The 22045-nt window shown below is 40.8% G+C and overlaps 1 protein-coding gene across 9 annotated transcripts in view; it reads right to left on the reverse strand.

Moving 5' to 3' along the window:
• The window catches only part of CCDC149 (coiled-coil domain containing 149), a 53964-nt gene extending 33137 nt beyond the window's left edge, over nucleotides 1-20827 (reverse strand). For 4 of the 9 annotated variants that reach the window (XM_054824633.1, XM_054824632.1, XM_054824631.1 and 1 more), the window contains exons 1-3: nucleotides 20507-20824; nucleotides 10758-10919; nucleotides 10182-10220 (exon numbers count right to left, since the gene is read on the reverse strand). In XM_054824633.1, coding sequence (XP_054680608.1) covers nucleotides 10182-10220; nucleotides 10758-10919; nucleotides 20507-20578 — 273 coding nt within the window. In that variant the 5' untranslated portion in view covers nucleotides 20579-20824. Of the gene's footprint in view, nucleotides 1-10181; nucleotides 10221-10757; nucleotides 10920-20506 lie in introns of all 9 variants that reach the window. The other 5 variants (XM_054824629.1, XM_054824628.1, XM_054824635.1 and 2 more) reach the window with 4 other exon arrangements.
• Between the last annotated feature and the right edge of the window lie 1218 nt (nucleotides 20828-22045).

Genomic DNA, 22045 nt, shown 5'->3' on the forward strand with positions numbered 1-22045 from the left:
ACACTCCCACCACCCCCAAATAATCCAGGTCAAATATTACCATTCATATTAATCTACTAAGTTAGCAGGGCAAGCAGTCTATTCTGCAATTTTACAATTAAATTCCATCAGCTTGATCAATAACGAAAAAAATAATGCAATCTCTTCCTTTCCTATCTACAATATCTGAAAATAAGAAAATACTACAGATAAATTTATTATATTTTTACCCTAAAAATATCTCACGAATACACAAACATTGACCCAGCACAGGAAAAGCCTACCAATGAGATCTCTTCTAAGACAGTTACAAGCATAGTGGTTGATGTGCAGTCTTTCAAGACGTTGCCTATGGACAGCTAGGTCTGTCATCCATTGCCATAAAGCAGAAGAGTATAAAAAGAAATGAAAAAAGCATTTTCAGATCTTCTAAGCATGACTTGGTAAAGCCCCATGAGTCAGTGTTTCTAAGCTACCTTTACACGTACTCCCCGGGTTTGAGGCCAATGCATCAACTGACTGTTCCTACTTCTCTCTTGGTATTTCAGGTTCAGTTTTAGTTTCCCTACTTGCTGTGATTCTCTTTCAACTCCCCCATTTCTCTATTTTGATCTCTCTCTTTTTTAGTCCTGCTCTTTTACCCAGTCATTCTCACTACCACTTGATGTCTCATAGGACATTTTTGTGAGTTTTATCTTTAAAACTCAAACACTATCAAACCAACAATGCATCTGATAGCCACTCCTGCAAGCTTTCCCCTTGTTTACGAACAACTGCTATTTCCACACATTGTTTCATATTTAAGAGACCTATTAACATGAATATTATAGCTATGCATGCATCTGACTATTCGCATGATTAGACTAGTAAACTATAATTAATTGGAACTTCTGTACACTACTGTATGAAGAAGCTGGCTCCAAACTCCAATGGGTCTAGAACAGCAATAGCTTCAAACTTTTAAACAGGAAAAATAACATGAGAAACTGATATATCCCACTTGATGAACAAGAAGCTTGATTCACTATTACAGCTTCTGTACTTCTGGTGCTCTGAGATCATAGGTTTTCAGAGTTCTCAGAAAGTAAAGTACATTTCCCACAGTTTTGGAAGAGATTAAAGCATTTTTTTAAACTACTGATAAACCTAAGGACCGCAAATAAATGATTTGGGAAAAAAAGTGTGATAGTAAAAAACATAAATAGCCAATTGTAGGGCCAAAATTAAGCTGTCTTTGTTTTCAAGACAGCAACCATTCAAGCAATGCAAAAGGTTCCTCAAGTATGCTTTGGTAGAACGATTTTTTTTTTTCTATGCATTAAACAAATGTGTAATAGTCATTCATATATTGAATGAATCAAGGACCTTCAGAACACATTCAGTCAATGGTTTTGAGAGGTACTTCTTAATGGCTGTTTAGAAGAAAGAAAACAAAGAACCCATGTTTGTAGGAAATTGTATTTAAACTGAAGTATCTATGGCTACTGCTCAGATGCATTTTTTTTTTTTTTTTTAAGGAAGCTGACTTTCAATAAAGGCCATCCAACCACCAGACAGAGTTAGTTAAAAGGAACATGATTTGCACAAACCTCTCTGAAATGCTTCTATTTATAAAGTCCCTTTTTACGATGAACAACTCCTAACACTGCAATAGCACATGTAATTTCAGCCCCTGGGAAGAACTCGATCTCACTAATCAGTGTTTACAGCCACACCACCAGGATTCTAGCAGTCTGTAGTCAAAACCCAGCTCCCAGTAACTGCAGGAAAGGTATTACCATGCCTATACTAAATCTTCCTCCTCAGATTTATTTCCTTTAAAATCATTTCTCTGAGACTGCAATTCTATGCTGAATTTTATTTGTCAGTCATATAAATGACTTAACGTGACAAAAACCTTTATACTTGAGAGAGGGATTTTGGAAGAAACTTTAAATGAAGAATTTTAGACACCAAAATAAAACAGTCTCATTTAAGCATGCTAAGAGCATTACAATGAGCTAAGTACAGACTTGCTCCTTAATGCAAAGCTTCTATTATACTTCTGTTAAACTAAAACAACCAAGCTATGTCACAGAAGTAGTCTCCAGCAATTATTCATTTCCCTGGCTTAGAGGTTCCATACAACATATAATTTAGATTGTTCCCAGTTTTAAAGGTTTTGGCAAGACCTCATTAAAGCTCTCGGCTAAATGTGGATAGAAGGAGAAACATTTGATTGTCAAAAGTGCTCTACTGGGCTTAAAGAGAGCTAGCCAAGAGGATACGTTGAACGACACCTGGACTTGGTACCATTTCTTTGGCATATATAAGAAAACATACCATATGTTTGAAAGATGATAAAACTAACAATGGAGGACTGGCTTTGTGAACCTGTAAGCATGTATTTTTTGAGGAAAGGGGAGAAATCTATGCAAGGAGAAAGGAGATTCATTTTTCCACCTGGCAACTTCCTTTCAATATTCACAGAACAGAGAATTCACTTAGAAATTCAAGACAAGTTACTTCAGCAGACAATAAAGCTCATATCATTTACCGGTGCAACATAGAACAACTCTGAAAATAAGCCAAATTCAGCTTCTCTAGACTCAATTTCTTCGACGGTTTCTTTTGATTCTAGGTGAAGCCTTAAAAAGGCTTCTGTAACTGCCAGAGTCTTTACTTCCTTCACTCGCACTATTCAAAACTAACTCCAAAGTACTGATGAGGAAAGATTTCTGAGCCGTGGGTAACAGGAGGGAAAGACGCAGAGGTCTATACCTTTCTGCTGCCTCATCTTGTCTTGCCTCAGCAACAACACGCAGCAGTGGAAACTCTTTGTTTCTCCTACCCTCTCTCAATGCAACTATTTGTAATACTAAATAACAGCCAGTGCTTCATTCAAGCCTCTAACTGACTGCCCAATACAAGACAATCTTTCCGGAGCTCTGCCCACCTCTGGTGACATTCAGTTTCTGGTACGTATTCTTGAGCCTCTGCAGAACGACAAGCTATTTGTTTTATGCCCATCTGTCACAGGGAAGCATGCATGATCTGAGGACAGCCCAAACCCTCATAGACATAAGAAATTGTCCCCACATACTTTTTTCCTCTGACAAAAAGCAAGCGCAGCTATTGACAATGATCCCACCAGAAGGTAGGATGAAAGGTGAAAAAGATTGATGTGAGAGTGCCAAGTGGGATGTGCGTACCTTTATTACATAGAGAACAAAAAGCACCATAAATCAGAACAGACCAGAGAGTGAAAGATTCGATGGGATGGAATCACAGACCTCACCCTTTTCCTCTTAGATTTTGTTAAAATTTGCAAGAACATTTTTGGGATAGAAGGTGGAAGAGACCCTTACTTTTAGCTACAGATGAGCATCTGAAACTACTGACAAAAATACTTATAAATATTTATTAACATAAGCCAGTGAATACCTGTCAGACAGCGACAGATCTTTGCTCGCTACTGACCGATGACCAAGAACAAGGAGGGGGGGAAGTAACTCTGAATAGTCATCCCTGGCATTATGCACTACACTTGAATTTGGCTCCTTTAACAATTTTGCAAATCTAGCCACACATACACACAGTGTTATTTTTCTTCACACCACTTTAAAAATGATGGATAGTAACACAGTCTTTAATATAGCTCTCAATTCTCTGGCACATAAATCTTATCCGACACTTAAAAAAAAAGAATTTTTTTTTTTAAAAAAGGACTTTCTGCCTTTAGATACTGCCTGAAAAAGTAATTTGGCAAGGGGGGGAGGGAGAAACTTCCAACATACCTTTACAGTTTAAAAATATTTTTAAATACAATCAAGCATTTCTATACTGCAGTTTATAGTCTTTTATGGTTTTTTTCAGCCACACCTTCAAACAAAGAACACTGAATTACAGGGCTGACACAAAAAAAAGTTTGATGAAACATTAAGCACACTTGATGGGTGTGACTGATAGCAAATTTAATTGCAGTTTCTCCTCCAATGCATTCACATGATTGCAACGGCTGGATTAATACAGAAAAACCTGCTTTGCTTACCAGCTACCATTGTTCACTCCCAGGTAGAAGAACTGAGGACTTCCCCTAGCACTAGCATCCTTATGATAAAAAGCAAAAATTATTGTGTTTTTCTCTTTAAGTTTAAAAAACATGTGGAGAAGACTTCTGAAATTATAGGCCCTGGGCATACTAAACAAAATACACTTAATATGGGTCATATTTCCCCACAGAAGAAATAACAGCAAAAATCAAAGCCTTGCCAAGCAGTCACTTGACATAAAACAAGAAGAAAATCCTCTCCTCCTCTGAGTGTATGCTGCTCCGAGAACCAGGCAGGAATCCCACCACAGAAGCACACACAGAATCAAAACCTGACAAGGCTCTGCAGAACAAGTAAGGCTCGTGCTCACATACCTTCAAGACACTCAGCAATCAGAATTTTTCTAGAGCTGATTAACAGAACCACAAAGCCATTTGAGCAGTAGACATATAAAATTAATACTTTTCCCCTCCTTTTCAACCAGTCTTTTGTGTATTAGGTTAGCATAGTGTTGTACAGGACCAAACACTGCCCAGCCGGACCTAGAGCATTTGCCAAAGGCTGACAATCAAAATAAGGTTAGCATCAACTACAGACTCCTTCAAGAGGCTGGCTTTTGCAAAACAACTTGTTAACATACATTATAACCAGCAACCAAGGGTTTCAGTATGAACTACCAGTATCATGAGAAGTTACTTGGCAGAAATTCCTTCACTGTGAAGGTTCAATAAGGTACTTCAGTTGCCCCATACTCCATATAGGCATCAAGTTTTTGTTGACAGCAGATGAATGTAGTCAAAGCGAAATGATTAATTTGTACTTATACAAAGACTACTATACTAGGGTAGAAGAAAAGATTGTTTCATTGCCTTGTTTATCAGAAATATTTTAGCTGCTTTGAGATCTTAAGGACAACTTAAGCTTTGAGATAATGCACAATAAAAATCCCTTAAACATTTTGAGTGTTGTGACTAATTAATGGAATATTTATCAAGAGTATTCAGGTGCAGGAGTGTGGAAAAGTGTGTCTCTATTCCATCAAGGTATGACAATGCAACCAGAGAAGATGTGGTACACATCAGGTCTGAACAGCGCTCCAAATTTTAAAGAGGGACTGTCACATCTATCAGAATCAGCATTACATCACTCCTAGCCTCATGCTTACTGCAAAACCTACGTGCTGAGGAAACAACTGTGTCACTTCACAAAGCATGACTCCTAGTGTGGCTAAGAAGTTCTAGCTTTTGCATGCTGTCACCTGCTCCTATCGATGAAACAGCAAATTTCAGTGTGCAGAAGTCAAAACCTCTCCGCTGGCTACGCGCTCACACAGGCACATTTTGAAATCCATGGGAACATTGCTCTCTGATGCATTGCCAGGGCAAACGAGCGCACTATTTTCTGTCTGCTGCCTTACACTATGGGAGTCAAACACATGCATCTACAAAAAAGAGCAAAGCGCACAGGTCTCAGTTTGGCACGTATAATGTTTTTCATCTTCAAACCCTCTGAAGAGAGGGGGGAAATCACATTAATCTTCACAGCACCCTTGTGAGATAAATACAAAATGATTGCTTACCCTGTAGTGTACTTTATCTGAAGATTTTATCTCACAGGACTCCGAATGCAGCTTTTGTGCCTTAGCATAAGACTAGCAAAACTTCCTGAATTCTTTAATTATTAAGAAACAGTCACACTATAGTCACACTAGCCATTTTTTCTGATGATGTCAAAACTGGTCATAAGGCAATCCCTGAAGTTTGTTTCAAACGTGAATTGTGACAGTTGAGTACATTAAGCTGGAAGTGGAAGGGATCAAAATGGGTCCATTTGTGCTATGTCACAACATACTCCTGTCTGGAACCTCCAGCTTGCCCCAAAATGCCACACTCATGAACTTATTCATCAGCAGAAGTCAAGCTGTCTGACCAATGTCTTGATGAGTGGGTAGCACGCTGTTGTGACGTCAATGATTGCTGAAGCAGTCGGAGTCTTGGCTTGAATGAATCACCTTGGGACACCTACGGATAACTGTAACAGAGTTAAGGACCTTCAAGAAAGATGGACACAGGTTCTCTGATGAGACTTTTTGCCTGACAAAAAAAGTAACTATAAAGCTACTAACTATAAAGACACAGAATGCACTTGACTACATGAGGGAAAACTATCTTTGCCAATAGGCTGGCCAACCTCATAAGGAGAGCTTTAAACTAGAAAGGATGGAGGAGGGAACAAGGAGGTTGGGGATGGGGTAGGCAAGCCAAGAGCCTGGGATGATGGGAAGAGAATGAACATAGCAATTCACAAAACAACTGAGCTGAAGTGTAATCTCTTCGAGCGTAGGCATGTAAAGAAGGAAGTGCCTGCAGAACAGCCTTGTGGGGAAAGCTCTCAAGCCTGTGCTGCAGAACTGGCACACTTGGATGCCCTCAGAGGCCTCTACTCTAAGGCATGCAGTACAGGGAAGTGCTTGAAGTCTGTGTGCAGTTACAGGCTTACAATCTCATTGGGATCATGCAGAAATGGTGGGATAGCTCACGTGATTGGAGTGCTGTGATGGAGGGATACAGGCTCTTTAGGAAGGATAGCTGGGAAGGTGAAGAGGGGGTGTTGCCCTTCATGTGAGAGAGCAGCTGGAATGCATGGGCCCCTGCCTTGAGACAGGTCAGGAGACAGTTGAGAGTTTTTGGGTCAAGATTAGCAGGAAGACCAACATGGATGTTCTTGTATGTATATTTGCTATAAATCTCCTGATCAGGAAGAAGTAGTAGATGAGGTCTTCTTCACACAACTGGAAGAAGCTTCATGTTCAACAGGTCATGATCTTCATGAGAGACTTTAGCCACCCCAATACCTTCAGGTAACTGAACACCAAAAAGACCCAACACTTTTTTACTTTGAGAGTGGTCAAATGCTGGAACTGGTTGCCCAGAGAGACTGTGGAGTCTCCATCCTTGCAGATGTTCAAAACATGACTGTACACGGTCCTATGCAACCTGCTCTAGGTGGCCCTGCTTGAGCAGGCGGCTGGACTAGTTGATCTCAAGAGCTGCCTTCCCATCTCAACCATTCTGTAACCCTGTGATGTTTAGCTCCATTTAATTTGATTCCTCATATATTTAAAATGCAAATATAAGCCCTCGCCAGTGAACATATGCATTGTGCCTTCATTCTTGACACACAGCCCCACTGCAAACCCATTATCTCCAACTGAGTGGTCTCACTGAGATCAAATTAAGCAAAGCACATTTAGGACTGTGGCCCTGCACAGTCATTTTCCTAACCATGCATTTTACTTCACCTTTGTTTATTCAAAGGATCTCATTTGTATTAAAAGAACTTTCATTTCATATAGAAGGTCAAAGGATTCACTGATCTGTTATTTCAATGACAAAGCTGCTCATGAATTGAAGTTATACTGAACATTTAAGCAATGTAGACGAAAATAACGGTCAGTATAAACGAAGCTAGAAATCCTATCATGTTTTTTTCTTTAAGTTTCCCAACATGGCAACACTGTCCAACGGATACCCAGTATTTGTTTGCTGATGTCATAAAAATGTTCTGTATCACAGCAAATGCATATAAATGTATACCACTGCAGGATGGTAGAACTTCTATTCCTATAGGATGCACAACAGAGGCTCTGTAGACAGAGCAACATTTTAACACATCTTTCAAAATGGGCAGCGTCTATGGTTTACCATCTCTGGTGAATTTTAACATCAAAATAAACTCTTCATTATTCCTATTCTCCTGAAACATTTCACCCCTCCATTACTTATCCAAAAATTACCCTATACCTGACACCACATTACATTATAAAACTACGTTCAACCACAGCATGTAATTGTGAATGTTTGGTAAGAGGGGGCAGGAAGGCACTGACAGCTCACAAGCTGTGATAACAACTCTAATGGTGAAATACCTACTGCAGGAAAAGAGATTTCAGTAGCACAGTTTCTCATTTCCTGCTTTTGTTCGTTGGCAGAAGGCGACAGACATAGAACAATCTTTGGATTGTCAGAGATGTGTACCACTGTACACACCACTTTGAGAGGGAAAACACTGCACTGCATGTTAAGATACCTTTAAGCAACACCAATTTTACAAAAATGCATCCTGAGTTAACTGCTTGCTGATAGCAATTGCCTGGTTACATGTTATTTCCATACAAAACATGAAAATTCTGTTGCAAAACAGGGAGAAAAGGCACTGTCACAAAGTGTAATTGATAATAAAGGTGAAAAATTAAGAGATGAAGGAGAAGAAAGCAGCAATTCCAACCCACCTATTGCATTTAATGTTCTAGATTGTAATTTCAACAACAATTTCAACAATAATTTCTCAGTTGCGGTAAAGAAACATAACAACAAATTGTTCAGCATATCATGTTTTCATCTCATTTCTGATCATGAGAACAGCATGCACTTTTGTGTCACGCAAAATTCATTATAGGATCAGGGTCCCTGTCTTTATAAAGTGACTGAGGTCACAAACCTCTCCCAGCAGGCAACTAGGCTTCTGGGCAAAAAAGGGATGGAAGAAGTCCAAAAGAGCACAGAGAACTTCACTCTTAGTTGAGAAAATGCTAAGGAATGTACAGTAATAATGCAAAAATATTCAGAACTTTATTATTCTGTGATGCATTTCTCAAAGCAAAACTATACTTCAGAAAGGTTGCCCTAACTACTCCAGGTTATCCACCTTGTATGTTACAGACGCACTTCTCAGGAAAATGAAAACTCAAGAAGTGCACTAACAGCCTGTTACTGTACAACCTAAAGTATATATTGTCCCTGGGGGAGACCTATAAATGACCCCATTTGAGAACAAGATTTTCTTTCTTTCACTGTTACCTAGCATGAATACATAACTTCCCCAGAAAAAAAGAAGACCCCTAGCTAGATTATTAAATGGCGCTCCAGGCACTTACCACGGTAAGATTTGCCAAAACTTAATACAATTGCAGCTTCTGAATTTAGACTAAATTTTGCTAGCATTTTAGAAACAAGTGTCAGATTTATTTGCTTTGAAAGATGGAAGAGGAATTAGAACAACGTCCATGGGATGGCAAATCTCCCTTTCTACTTATCTCTGTAATGACCTGTACACTGCATTGGGTTTTTTCCTTTTAATTGTATATTCTTCAGCTACAACTTCAGTAGTCGGAACGCACAAACCTACATCTGGTCATAAACTTTTATTAGAACTCTGTTGAAATAACAGAATTTCAAATAAATTATGCTAAATAACGAGGAAGTGAAATGATTCTATATCGAGCCACTGACGACTTGGCAGCTATTTGTTTAAGTGCCTGAAGGAGTAATTATATTGCCTCTGACAGTTTAGTTTAGAACAACCAAGATCCTAAGCCCTTAAAATTTTATGAAAATAGCAAGAACTACATGCAAACTCCCAGGGAAAGGATGACGACAAAAACCTCTGACCCATTACAAGAATGCAATAACCATGTTTAAAACATGGTAAAAAGACTTTCAGGACTAGCAATTACAGTAATAATTTTTGTTCTTTTGGGTTTTCCTCCTCTCCCTGCTCACACATTGTGTTTTGCGTGCCATTTTTCTCTAAAAATTAAGATAATTTTAAGACGTGACAACCAGCACTCCACAACAGGGACATACTATATGGATCTCCAGGAACAAAATAAAAAGTGAGCAGGCAAAAAGTTTTTTAGGGGAACCATAAAATGCAATTACCATCGTTCTTACCATTTATAACTCGCAGAGCCCAAGTGACCTGGGAGAGTACCTAATAGAAAACAGTACTCACAACAATAAATTAACAATTACAGGATGCAGACAATGCATTCCCAGATTGCTTTTAAGTATGAGAAGTTCTGTCACAAACCCATTTTTGGACTTAATACAAGAAGGATAAACAACAAGGAGAACAATCTCATGTCTCCGTACACTTATCAATTTCAGTCTCAGGTGAACATAAAAGCAATAGCCATATATTCTAATTAATGATAGTTCAGATATTTCAGAGTGAAACATGTTTAGACAAAAGCATAAGAAGCCACAGTTTAAAGACTGAGCTTTTCAACAGACAGGAATGCTTGCTTTTTACCAGATTTCTTAGTTAGTATTTTCACATTTTTGCAAAGCACTTTTGTAGCATATATGTCAACTGAAAAATAAATCCTACCTGTTTCCTCTTTTCAGGTGGAAGGGATGGATCCCCATCCTACAAATAAATGGACATATTTTATTGGCAACTTATTTCTGAAGCCAGCAACTGTATTAACTTTGTGGATCAAATTTAATACATGTATTTTACCTAAAATGTTATCAAAATTGTTTCTAAAATACTGCACCTTGATTAATACCAGTAATATTAATTTCAACTCAAAAAACTGTCTAAGGCTGAAGATTTGTTTACATTTCTAGAACAGCAGGTCATTACAAATTTATGTTGCATTATTTTTCATAACGGTACATTAAGTTGCTGTGGAATAATAATACCGCAGTCAGTTTTTAAATGGAATTATGACTGAAACTAATTTCCTCAGAGCACGCGCTGTCTTTCTGTGTCTTATATAACAGGCACTACCTCATCAATGTGGAACAAATGAGTAATAATATGATCAGGGCTGTACAACTGCAGGACTACTGTAAACAAGTACCTAACCATTTTTACAGCACTCATTATGGACCTCTTTTGATTTTTTTTGAGGTTGACTCTTGTCCCCCAATTATACAGTATTCATAAAGAACAACCTACAATCAGCTCCCGATACTTCTTTTTCAGAGACTGGTGCCGTTCCCGCAACTGGTTGGCCATAAGCTTGTACTGGTCTCTTTCTTGCTGACAGGTGTCCAGTTCTTTGGAAAGGATTAGCAATGCCTCCTTTTTACTTTCGAGCTTCCTTTTACACACCAGATACTGAAAAAGAGAAAAAAAACAAACAAACCCCTAACTGTAACAAGCCATTTCTACCCCAGCCAATACTGGATTCAAGAGTCTCAAGTTTTCCTCCCAAAAGATGAAGGAAGACTCTCTGCATGAGATCAAAGTCTTCCACAAGTCCTCTTAGCTTATTAATAACAATCACGGTAAAGAAATCTGTTCTACCAGAAGCCTGAAAACCATTTGTAAGGCCACATGCTCACCTGACCACCGTGAGTTAGAAAAATCAAGCAATTCAAGTCTCTCCTCTTTTTCCTCATATGCAACAGTGTGAGGAACCTCACAGCTTGACCCGCAGCCCTGGGAAGGCTGCTGGAAGGAAGAAGCCTTTGCAAACTCCCTTTTCTACTTGTGTCCACGACACCCAGCTCTCAGTTAGCAACCAGCCTGTCCCACCTCATTCCTCTTTCTCCTCCTCCCTGCTACCAGCAATGTCCTCTGGGCTCAGCCTCCCACCTGGACAGTGCAATGGGACTGTTACAACAGAAGGGGTAGCATGAGCAGCAATCAAAATTTACCTTGAGTCTAAAACAATTACAGTGTGATACCCTATCGACACAGGTAAAAAACTAATTCAGCTGCGATACTATACACATGTGCTTGCTGAGTCGAAAGAATGGGAAATAATGCAGGAATACTGCAAGCACCTAAATCAGGAGGGAAGGGAGAGGTGAGCCCCTCCAGCCACTGCCTCTTATGCATAGGGCTCATGCACAAAGCAAAGCAGAACGTGCAAATCTTAGCTGTTCTGCATTAGCCTGATCTGCTCTACTGCCTTTCCCCACAGAGAGGAAGAAAGAGTAATGTGCACATCACCCTCTCCTGCAGTGGCTGAATTTTACCTAAAGTTTCAGGCAACTTTTTTCACTTCACGTGATGTTCAATCAGCAGATTCTTCTTACCCATCACTTGACACTGCCCATGCTAAAGCATATATTTCTATTTCTGATGTTACTCACATGAGACATGGCACTAAATACTTTCTGAATGTGCTCTGCAAGAGACTAAATATCACAGCAGTCATGAAAACAATTTATAGTTTCATTATATACTCTGACAAGAATACTTTGTCATTATGGGCTCCTGCACAAAGTAAGAGCATCAGCACTTCCATACTGTTCAAGTCAGTGCTGTTCTTTGGGACAAAAATCATTATTCGTATGTACTACTTGCTTGGAATTGACTTTGTTAACCTCAATTGCAAGTCAATGAGAAAGGGAAAAGCAGGTTTTGTATATTAGTACCGCCAACCTTTTCCAAAAATGGTAGATGCTTAGTTGCAAAAAAGCAGGAAGGGAATGAGAAAAGCAATTCCAAGAAGGATTTGAACTCTCAAAAAGGACACTTCCACCTTGGATTAATTTTATTTCTGGCAATACTGAAGTTGAAATTCTGCCATAAATTTTCTGGATTATGATGCTTTGGCATCAACAAAGGCAACTGTACCTATGTACTTATGTCCTTACTGATACCTTACACAGATGTCAAGTCCTCTGATAAAGCACTGAAAGGTATCAGAAGCTAAATTTTAATATTGTCAGCAAGTGATTATAGTGACATAGTAAAGTGCTTCAAATCTGATAGAATAATTCCTTCCCTTACACGGAAATATTTGCCTCTGACAATCTCTCTTCTTTTTTCCAGTTTCATCTCGTATCTTAGTCAATTCTAAAATATGCCTTCACTAAATTGATTTTAAATACTAACAATCTGATACACTAATTGCAAGTAAAAACGAGTAAAAGCAAACCTCACTATCACTTTAGAAAAAAAACAAACCAACCCCAAAACCCCTGAACCAAGCAGCCTGGCCTGTTTCTTTAACCACCAGGAAGAATGAAGCTGACAAATGCCTACGTGGAATGTACACAATGGGAGGGGAGCAAACCTAAACATCTCGTCTTAGGACAGCCACACCACCAGCAGGTGCCTCTGAGCCTTGCCACGAGTGCTGGTATATGAAACACTGTATGGGAGTCGGAAGTTAACTGGAGCATGTGGAGAAGACTATAGAAAAATAATACTTTTTCGTGAGGATGGTGAGGCACTGGAACAGGTTGCCCAGAGAAGCTGTCGATGCCCCCTCCCTGGAAGTCTTCAAGGCCAGGCTGGATGGGGCTTTGGGCAACCTGGTCTAGTGGAGGGTGTCCCTGCCCATGGCAGGGGCGGTGGAACTAGGTGATCTTTAGAGTCCTTTCCAACCCAAACCATTCCAGGATTCTATCATAACACCTATCAGGCAGGAAATGCAGACCTAGTGCTAAACAAATCTTGCCTCTGCCGTGAGTCACAGCCCCTCCACAAAGGACACACTCAAAGCATAAAAGAAAGCTTCTCCTTTCACAGCAACACTGGTGGGGGCAAGGGAATTCTCCATTATCTATTAGGTTGAAGATAATGAACCATAAACAGATTGTGGGGACAGTTGTGTTCAGGGTCTAAATGAAAAGGAATAATGATCTCCTCCTTGTATAAAGTATATTTTAACTTGATGAATTATATACTCATGATGTGCCATACAGAAGGAAGGGGCTTGGCATCTCTCCTCATTGTACTGTTTGGATTTTACTACAAAATGACCACTTAGAAGATCTTTTGAAGCCATTTTTGCCTTTTGCATATATTGACTTTCCCAAATAAATGGGATAAAAATAGTAATAGTGTAAAGCAATAGTGTTTGTTTCCGTGGGCTTATGGTACAAGAAACAATAAAGCCACAGCATTTCTGTGGAATTTGATTATTTGATAGAGCTATGTTTCCAATTCCCATTACAATTTTTGAAGGAAAAACCAAATTATACAAAGATAGACTTCAAAGTGGTTATTCAATATATATGATTCTGACTGTTTAAAAAAAAAAAAACAAAAAACAAAAAAAGTACTAATAATGACCATAAACTGACCTAAGAACTGTACACCAGAAATGGATTCTACTCAGGGAAACAACTGAGTCCCACCATCAATTTCCCATATACAGATAAAAAAGTGCAGCAAAATTGGTATACTGTCAAAAGGAACACGGGAGTTTAACAGTCTTTTTAAAGCAATGCAAGCAATAAGGAAAATTTTCTCATATAGTCTGAGAAAAAGTATTCAATAGATGCTTCTGGCATTCATATAGAGATTTCTTCCTCTGCAATTGAAGGAAAGCCTACATCTCACATTCTGTTTATCAGCAAGACAAACAAGTGAATTCTGTTATGCACTATAGTTACTACAAAATATTCTTATTGTCTTTTGTTTCTTTTTTAATTGATGTTCCAAAATAATCTTTGAGTTTAAAAAACAGTTCACCAAGAACCAGCTGCTATACTTTCAATCTAAAAGCTACAACGTACAACTTTTCATATCTGTCTAGTGACTTTTATCTACCAATTCACTGTTATCTGCAATAAAGCAAATTATAATTGCTACAAGGAAGATCATAATAATTAAAGGAATATATATGACATCCCACATTACTGCCTGAACTGCTTTACAGCCAGATAACTACTTTAGTGAAATTGAGTAAAAAGAGACTGACATTACAGGAGAGTGTAACTGCTCCAAGGTGACCCTCTACATTGAACATTTACTATTTGTCCATTGCTATTGCTATTTTTAGTGACAAATCTGGATAGATCTCATTAACAACGCCGTAGACATGGTCTAATAATCTGATGAAGCTGGGACACTGTCAAGGTTTTAGACTTTCTATTTTTAAACAAACACACTGAATTCCTATCAGAAAATAATTTATTTTAAATTTGTACAAATTACTGGCCTATACTTGGGTATTTAATGGCAATTACTGCCAAGAAGGAAAATATCTAATTTTCTGAGGGTAAAAGTAGAGATACACTCTCCAAACTGTGCTTTGGAATCACTGTATATCACATTCTGTGTTCTCTCAACACTCTAAGACCTAGTGTCCTCCCAAATGTCGATGGGCCACCACACTGTACGTGGGCCTGGAAACCTATTGTCCACCATGCTCTCAGACAAACTATGAAATCTACTCACCACCCTTTGGGCCAGAGACCCAATTGCTATTGAACTGCCTGAAGTTTTATCAAATTTCTCCTCACTGTACTCTTGAAGGCAATTTTGTTGTGGAAATGACAAACTGAAGAGTCCCAAAATGCACTGCAATGTCACTCTTCGGGGTGTTTGTTGACTGTGTTTCAGTAACGTTGCTCCCCTTGACCGTTCAAGGGGATTTTATCCCATTTAAACCATTCAACTTATCTGAAAGAGTCAAGCACTCAAACTCAAGAGAAATACACAATTACTGGCCATTTACCTGCCATCTCATCTCATGTCCTCATCTCCGATAAAACCTAAGACAATGAAGTGTCCTTGGTTTTATTCCAAAATATCAACTCTGCATTTCCTGCTGCTGAGCGCTTGCTTCACTAGCTATCTCCTGACTGCTGAAACACAAAGCAGGCTGCTATCATTCACTGATGACATAAGTGATACAAGCAGCTCCCCAGAACACCACATCTTGTCTTGATGACAGTATTATACCACATCATCTTCACTGGTCATTTAGGAATTACCATTATTTGATTTGATTAGTCAAAATAACACTATTTTGCAATGTGGCCCAGCCCTTAAAAGCTTTGTATGCTGTGCATCGGATTACTAATTTTTAATTTCTCCGTGTTTGTTCCTCAACATCCCTGTGGGTTCCTGGAACACAGAAACATGAGAAGCAAACACTTGTTCTGTTGCCTGAAAGCCCAGCATGCAAGTCTCCGTAGCACCTCTCCCGTAGCTCCAAGAACTTTGGAGAGCAGTATGTCACAGTGCCAGCTCTTTTAGCATTTCCACTTCCTTTTCCAAATGACAAAGCCATTACAATGCCAACCCAATCACCTAGGGACCTCAGAGCATCCGCTCCACTTTGTTCTTCCCTACAGCCACTGGCATTTGTCCGCATTTAGAAAAGCTCTGAAATTAGTGGCTCCAAAGCCTGCTGGGTCCCCCCATGTAAGTTTGGTGAATTACATTTCACACTCTGTTTGAAAAGCCAACATGACAGAAAGTTAGAGAGCTATTATAAACATGAATATCTCACTAATTTTCCTTCCTCTACTCTCTTGTCCATATAAAAAAAATGTGGAACCAATGGGAAAGCTATGCTCTGCCAATGACAAGCAGGCTAGGTTTCTCACTCTTATTCAGAACTCATGTCTGGAATATTTAGCTATTCCAACAAGAACTACTGCTCAGTAGTTATGTGTTTGATAAAAATTCCCCAAAACTCTTTCTCCAAGTTTGAGGTTGGCAATTACTAGGCAAGGGAGCTCAAGAGTACAAGCATATCACTTCCCTCTGTGGTGCCAAAGACCATACACAGTTAATAATCAAGAAATAGCCTCCTGAGAATGACAAATTAAATGGAGACTTTCTTCAAACTAATTTTAGGAGGCACAGTTACATACGAGTAGCTGTAAATAGCATACAGTAAATGCTCTAACCTGTGGGAGGTGACAACGAAAAGAGAAGCATTTTGACATTGGATTTAATTCTAGAAGTTGGCGAATCCAGGGGAGAAGCTAGCAGAAAGGATGGAGGATAACCCTTATGGTCTTATGGGTTTCCTAGGAAACCTTTCTTGCTTCCAGTGGAAAACACTGCCAAAAGTACACGTTCTCCAAGCAGTATTAAATTAGGACTGGTGCCAACTCTCAATGAAGTGAATGGAAGCACACTCACTGACTTCAGCAGAAAGGAGACCAAACCCGTAGAAGACAGCTCTCCAAAGCAAGGGCAGAGCTGATCTTGCAGATTATGCAAAAGTGTTTTTTCCCTACCAGTACTGTTCAACTCATACCACCACCCCAAGATCATGCTACCACCTACTCCTTCCTCCATCACTGATTCTGTCATCATCCTTAGATCAAATGATTCCAAGACAGATTACATGGAATTCAGGCAAAAACTGAAATCACATCCTTCTCCACAGCAGAACATACAGAGTTGGAAGCTTCTACAACCTTTCAAAAACAAGTCCCCAACTACCCTTGAACAAAATTCATGTATCATGTTTTTCACTCATATTCGTGGGATTTAGTTATGTTTCATCTCCCTTATAGAGACAGGAAAACTGAGCCACTAAGGAGTTGACTCACATGAGTTCGTTTAAGTCAACAGCTTAGCATATCCGTAAACATGGCTGTCAGGCTGAGAAGTACAGACATTTAAAAACACTTAAAAGCAAACAAACAAAACTCTACAACCAAGATTTCAGTGACCAAAATTATTTTCAAGAATTCTATTCTCTTCAGTGAAGAATACAGTATACCCACCTTTCTGTGATTGCTTTCTAACAGCGCACTCAACAAAGCAACTAATTAACTGTCACACTTTCCTCCATTCATCCTCTTCCAGGTGGGAGAGGTATTTTGTTTGCACCAAGGATTTTTCTTTTTTTTTTTTTTAATGAGACATTCAAAGGCATGTTCAAAGGAATGGGCTGCACTCTTGGAATAGTATTTTGAGATTTATGAAGATCACTTGTTTCTGGAGGACTCAGGCCACCCATCTCAGTCCAGCCAGCAAGAAAATTCTTGCTATGGCTCAGTTTCATTTGTGTCAAACAAGCAGTTATTGTCCAGGTCTTCATCCTACAGCTTTACCAGGCTTTTAAATATCCTAAACACAGGTCATTCAGTGAGAGAAATGTTACACAAAAACCCACACTCCAGGACAAATTGTGTAGTAACCCAAAAGAGTACTTTACCTTTTATATATATTCATCCACTACCAATACTTGAACTCCGCTAAAGAACATGCAAAACATATGCGGATTCTCACTCCTGAAGCTTGTTCTTTTGCATTCAGTTTGCAAGATTATCAATGGAAATAATGACTTTCTGCACCTTCAGTATTTGCTAAGTTGGCTTTGTCCCAGTGTTCCTTCCTACGTCATCCTATTCAGAGTTAGTTTAAAGAATGTTCAAGGTGCAAAGATTGTTCAGAGTACCAGCTGCACGCTAGGCCTGAAATGCATGTGGCTGTAGAATAAGTGGAAAAATACATAAATGTGGAGGCAAAAGAACAAGCAAGGAGTTAGAGACGAGCACAGAGATACATGAAACGATACAGAGCAAAAGGCACTGAAATGGAACAAAAGTCAAAAGAGAAAAAAAGAGTCAATACAGAAAAAGATTGGAATGCACCAAAAAAACCCAAGCATTCTTTTTATCTAATGAAGAATGAAAAGCACACAGCATACAGCTGTGTGTACAAGTGTTTGTGTATGTATATATAAGGACCAAAAATACACCCTACCACTTTTCTTAACGTCTGCAATACCAGACTTCTAAAAATATTACAGTTGCTTTGACAAGTATTTCAATTACTCCTAGCTTTCAAATTTGGAGGACTGAGCTTGTGGAAATGAAAAAGGACGTGACCATGGATCTGAACCTACCAGCTTCTGGTCTTTTATACCAAGATTTTGAACCCCATTCTATGTTTCAGCTGTCCACCATCAGCAATGAGAGAGTGTTCCTTTAGAGCTACCACGTTTTTCCTGCCTATCTTATATTTTGAAAGCACTTCAAAATGTTTACAAAATGTGTAAGGAACAAAACTTAAATCACCTAGCAGACACAAACTAAGAGGCCTAGAGAAGCTCTGTACCACTGATGGATACAGTAAACTGGAAAAACTTATTAGAAGTTACTTCAGAAGTTAGAGCCACTTTCTCACAGAGCCATTAGGATGTTGGAGTTAATGGGTAAATCACATGAAGTTAATCACAACAGCCAAAGGAAGAGGAAGGCAAAAGAGGAAAGCCTATACCCTGACAGCATGAGCTACAGGCTTCACACAGAAAAACAGGCTGTAAGCCTGCTGTGGGAACAGAGAGAAAGGAAGGAAAAATGGAATATAAATCAATAGGCCTCTAATTGTTCCTGGAAAAAAAGAAATTATATGTATGCTTAAGTATTTGCAAGAATGTACCTCAGCACAGTCATTAAACTTCACTACAATCAAGAAGCCTCTAAACCAGAAATAAGTGCTCAATTTCAGGATTGAGTTTTTATGTTAAATTATATCAAAAGTAAAAAAGTTCCAAAGTAATTCTAAAGGGCTTTTTAAAGCCAAGAATAGGGACATTTCCTTTGAACAGACCTCATGAATTGTCTCTCTTACTCTTCCCTGCCACGTGACACCACCCCCAAATAAAACTCCATTTGGGAAACGAGATGTCAGATGCAACACTGCATGATCAGGATACTACTAAAAGCACACTTTTCACCACCTTCTGCATTATTTTGTGTGCTTGCAAGCACTGTGTGCAGAGGTAGACTCCACTTCTAGCATAGATCTGGGCCCGCACAAACTCCCACTGAAATCACCAGGAGAACTGACAGGTTCAGGACCCTAAACTCATGCATCTTTTTGACAGGTCAGGGCCTTAAGCCATGCTCACATAATCTAATGGAGGCAAAGCCGTCCTGAAATCAGAGGAATTCACCTGTGTGCATTACACTCTACGACAGTAGACTCAGGTTGATCTAGGCCCATGCCATTTACACAAAAGTTTTGTTTACTAGCTGCAAACATAAAAATACTGTTTTTAAGGTTATGCAAAATTAATGCAATGCAAAATGCATGCAAAAATCAGCATGCTAACCTGCTTCAAACTTCATGGTTCTGCCTATTAAACGCACTTGACTTTGATGATATTACTTTAAATTACACTGACCTCAAGTTGTTTTGAGTTTGGTAACTTACCCTACTTGAAAATGTGTATCTGTAAACACTGTGGATCTGTTAATGTGGACATAAGGAATAATATCATTTTCTGTTCTTTTATTCTGAAAATCCTCCACCTGTTGAAGCTCATGGCCACTGGGCTATTACAGATTTTTCTCCCATTTTATAAATGACACCGTGAGTCTCAAAACCCTTTAATTTGTGATTCAAGTGAAGTAAGAAAACAAAGCATATGCCAGAGAGGCGAACTCCAGGAGCAGACACATCACCCAGCCGTGGCAGGGCTGCACAGCCGCTGGACCTCCCTCCGAGCCGGCAGTAGCGGGAGGCCCGAGGCCTCAGCCCCACGCTGAATCCCTGGCGATTTCAAACCCACAGCAGGCTCAGCGCCTAACAAACTGTTTTCTGGCAGCCACACAGCAGTTAATACAGGCGAGAGGCTGTAACACTCGCCCCGGTGTTTTAGCAGCCGTGCAGGGGGTCAGGGCCGGCGGCGTGAGGGCGGTTCGCAGCAGGGCTGTGGCCACACACGGCAGACGTGGCCGTACGGCTCAACCTCGCCAGGCTACAGTTCAGTGCCCCCCGCCGGCTCCACCTGCTGCCGCCCCGCCGCGGGGGTCGGGGTCCCTCTCGGCCCCAGGCCGGGACGGGGTCCTCTCCCGCCGGCTCTGGCCCTCGCCCCGGCAGTTTCCCCAAGAAGCGGGGCAACAGACGGGTGCCGCGGCGGGGCGGGTCCCCCCGCCCCTCTCCCCCGGCGGCCCCGGAGGGCCAGTGCCCGGAGTCCAGGCCGCGCCGCGGGAGGCTGGGCGCCCCGGCCCGCGGCTGCCCCCGTTCCGCCGCCTCACCTCGCTCACCAGCCCCTGCCAGTCGCTCTCGCTGCGATGGGAGCTCATGGCTCCAGCGGGTCGCGGCGGCATGCGGCGCCGAACAGCTCCGCCCGCCCCGGCCTTCCGCCGAGAAGCCTGCGGGGAGAGGCGGGGCCTGCGGCCGCCTCTTGCCGGTCGGCCGGGGCCGCCCAGCGGCGTCCCGGGCACGGGCCTGCCGGAGCCGGGCCTAGCGCGGCCCTGCCCGCGGAGGGCTGCCGGGCCCAGGCTGCCTCCACACGGCGAAGTTCCCCGACGGAGTCGTGCAGGGCCGCGGTGCCCGGCTAGGAGGGCTGGTCCGCGGGGGAGAGCGTGGGTCACGCCCCGGGCAGCGTGGTGAGCAGGAGGACAAAGAGGCAGAAACCCATTTTCTCGAACACGGTACTGGAACACTGCCCACTTTGGGCACTGATCTCCATTGTCACTCAGTTCACAGAGGTCTAAATAGCGTAACGACCCAGAACTTGGGCTGGCTTCTTTTTTCTCCCCGTTAGCGCAGATGCCCCTCCATGAGCACTGAAACCCAAGCATGCTGCCCTCACGGTGCTCCGCACCCTTCCAGATAACTCTGCTCCAGCCGCACCCTCCGCGGCCAGAGCCGCGGCACGATACGTCCCCATGGCGCGGGTCTACGCCGAGGCACAGCACACGTGATCTTTGTTACACTCCTAACACGGGGAGTGCTCCCAGGACTTAGGTTTTCCCAGCAGAGTCGGAGTGTAATTGCAGGCAGTATTCAACAGCTTAACCCACAATTACTCTTTCTTTTAAATAACACAACAAACAGCACAAGGCAGCACAATACAATATGCCTGTATCATTCTTCACAATTTCCCCACTGTTAAGACTTGTTTGTGGTTTAGCATCTAGGCACAGTGTCCCTCTGTTATCCAAAATGGCCGAGAGATCCTCCTTTGACAACTTCACCTCCCTTCGAGCAGGTGATGCCTCAGCCTCACCACTGGCAGCATTTCCATTCCAGGTGCTTAATTAAGAGCTTATATGGGAAGAAACGTAGGCCACATCTAAACCCAGCAGGAGATCTCTTTGAATGTAAGATTATCAAGTTTAATAAATAATTACCTCCCTATAAAAAACAAAACCAAAATGAAACAACAACAACAAAAAAACAGCAGAAGAGCAGCTAAAGATGAAGATAGCTACAGAGTTCATACATTTTGCCTGCAAATTATAAATCAAACTTAGACATTTTCTCCAAATTACAGCCTATTTCCTCCTCAATTACCCATTCCTCATCTCTAGGCATTCTGTAACTTTAGTGTTCTGGAGGGTACATTTGTCTTTCCTCTTTGTTCGTATTTTTCTGTGGTTTACATTGTCATGTGTGTGATATATCACAATCCTGCATGTCCTCGCAGGCTTCTTGGCAAACCATTGCTGAAAACAGCATCTTGTTTGCACAGGCAAATAGCAAATAATGAAAATTAAATGAACAAGAACTGTAATTTAAACCCACTGATTAAAAGAATCATTAATGATGTTAGAATAGATGTTTTCATA

The sequence above is a fragment of the Grus americana genome, chromosome 4 (assembly GCF_028858705.1).
Source record: "Grus americana isolate bGruAme1 chromosome 4, bGruAme1.mat, whole genome shotgun sequence".
NCBI lineage: Eukaryota > Metazoa > Chordata > Aves > Gruiformes > Gruidae > Grus > Grus americana.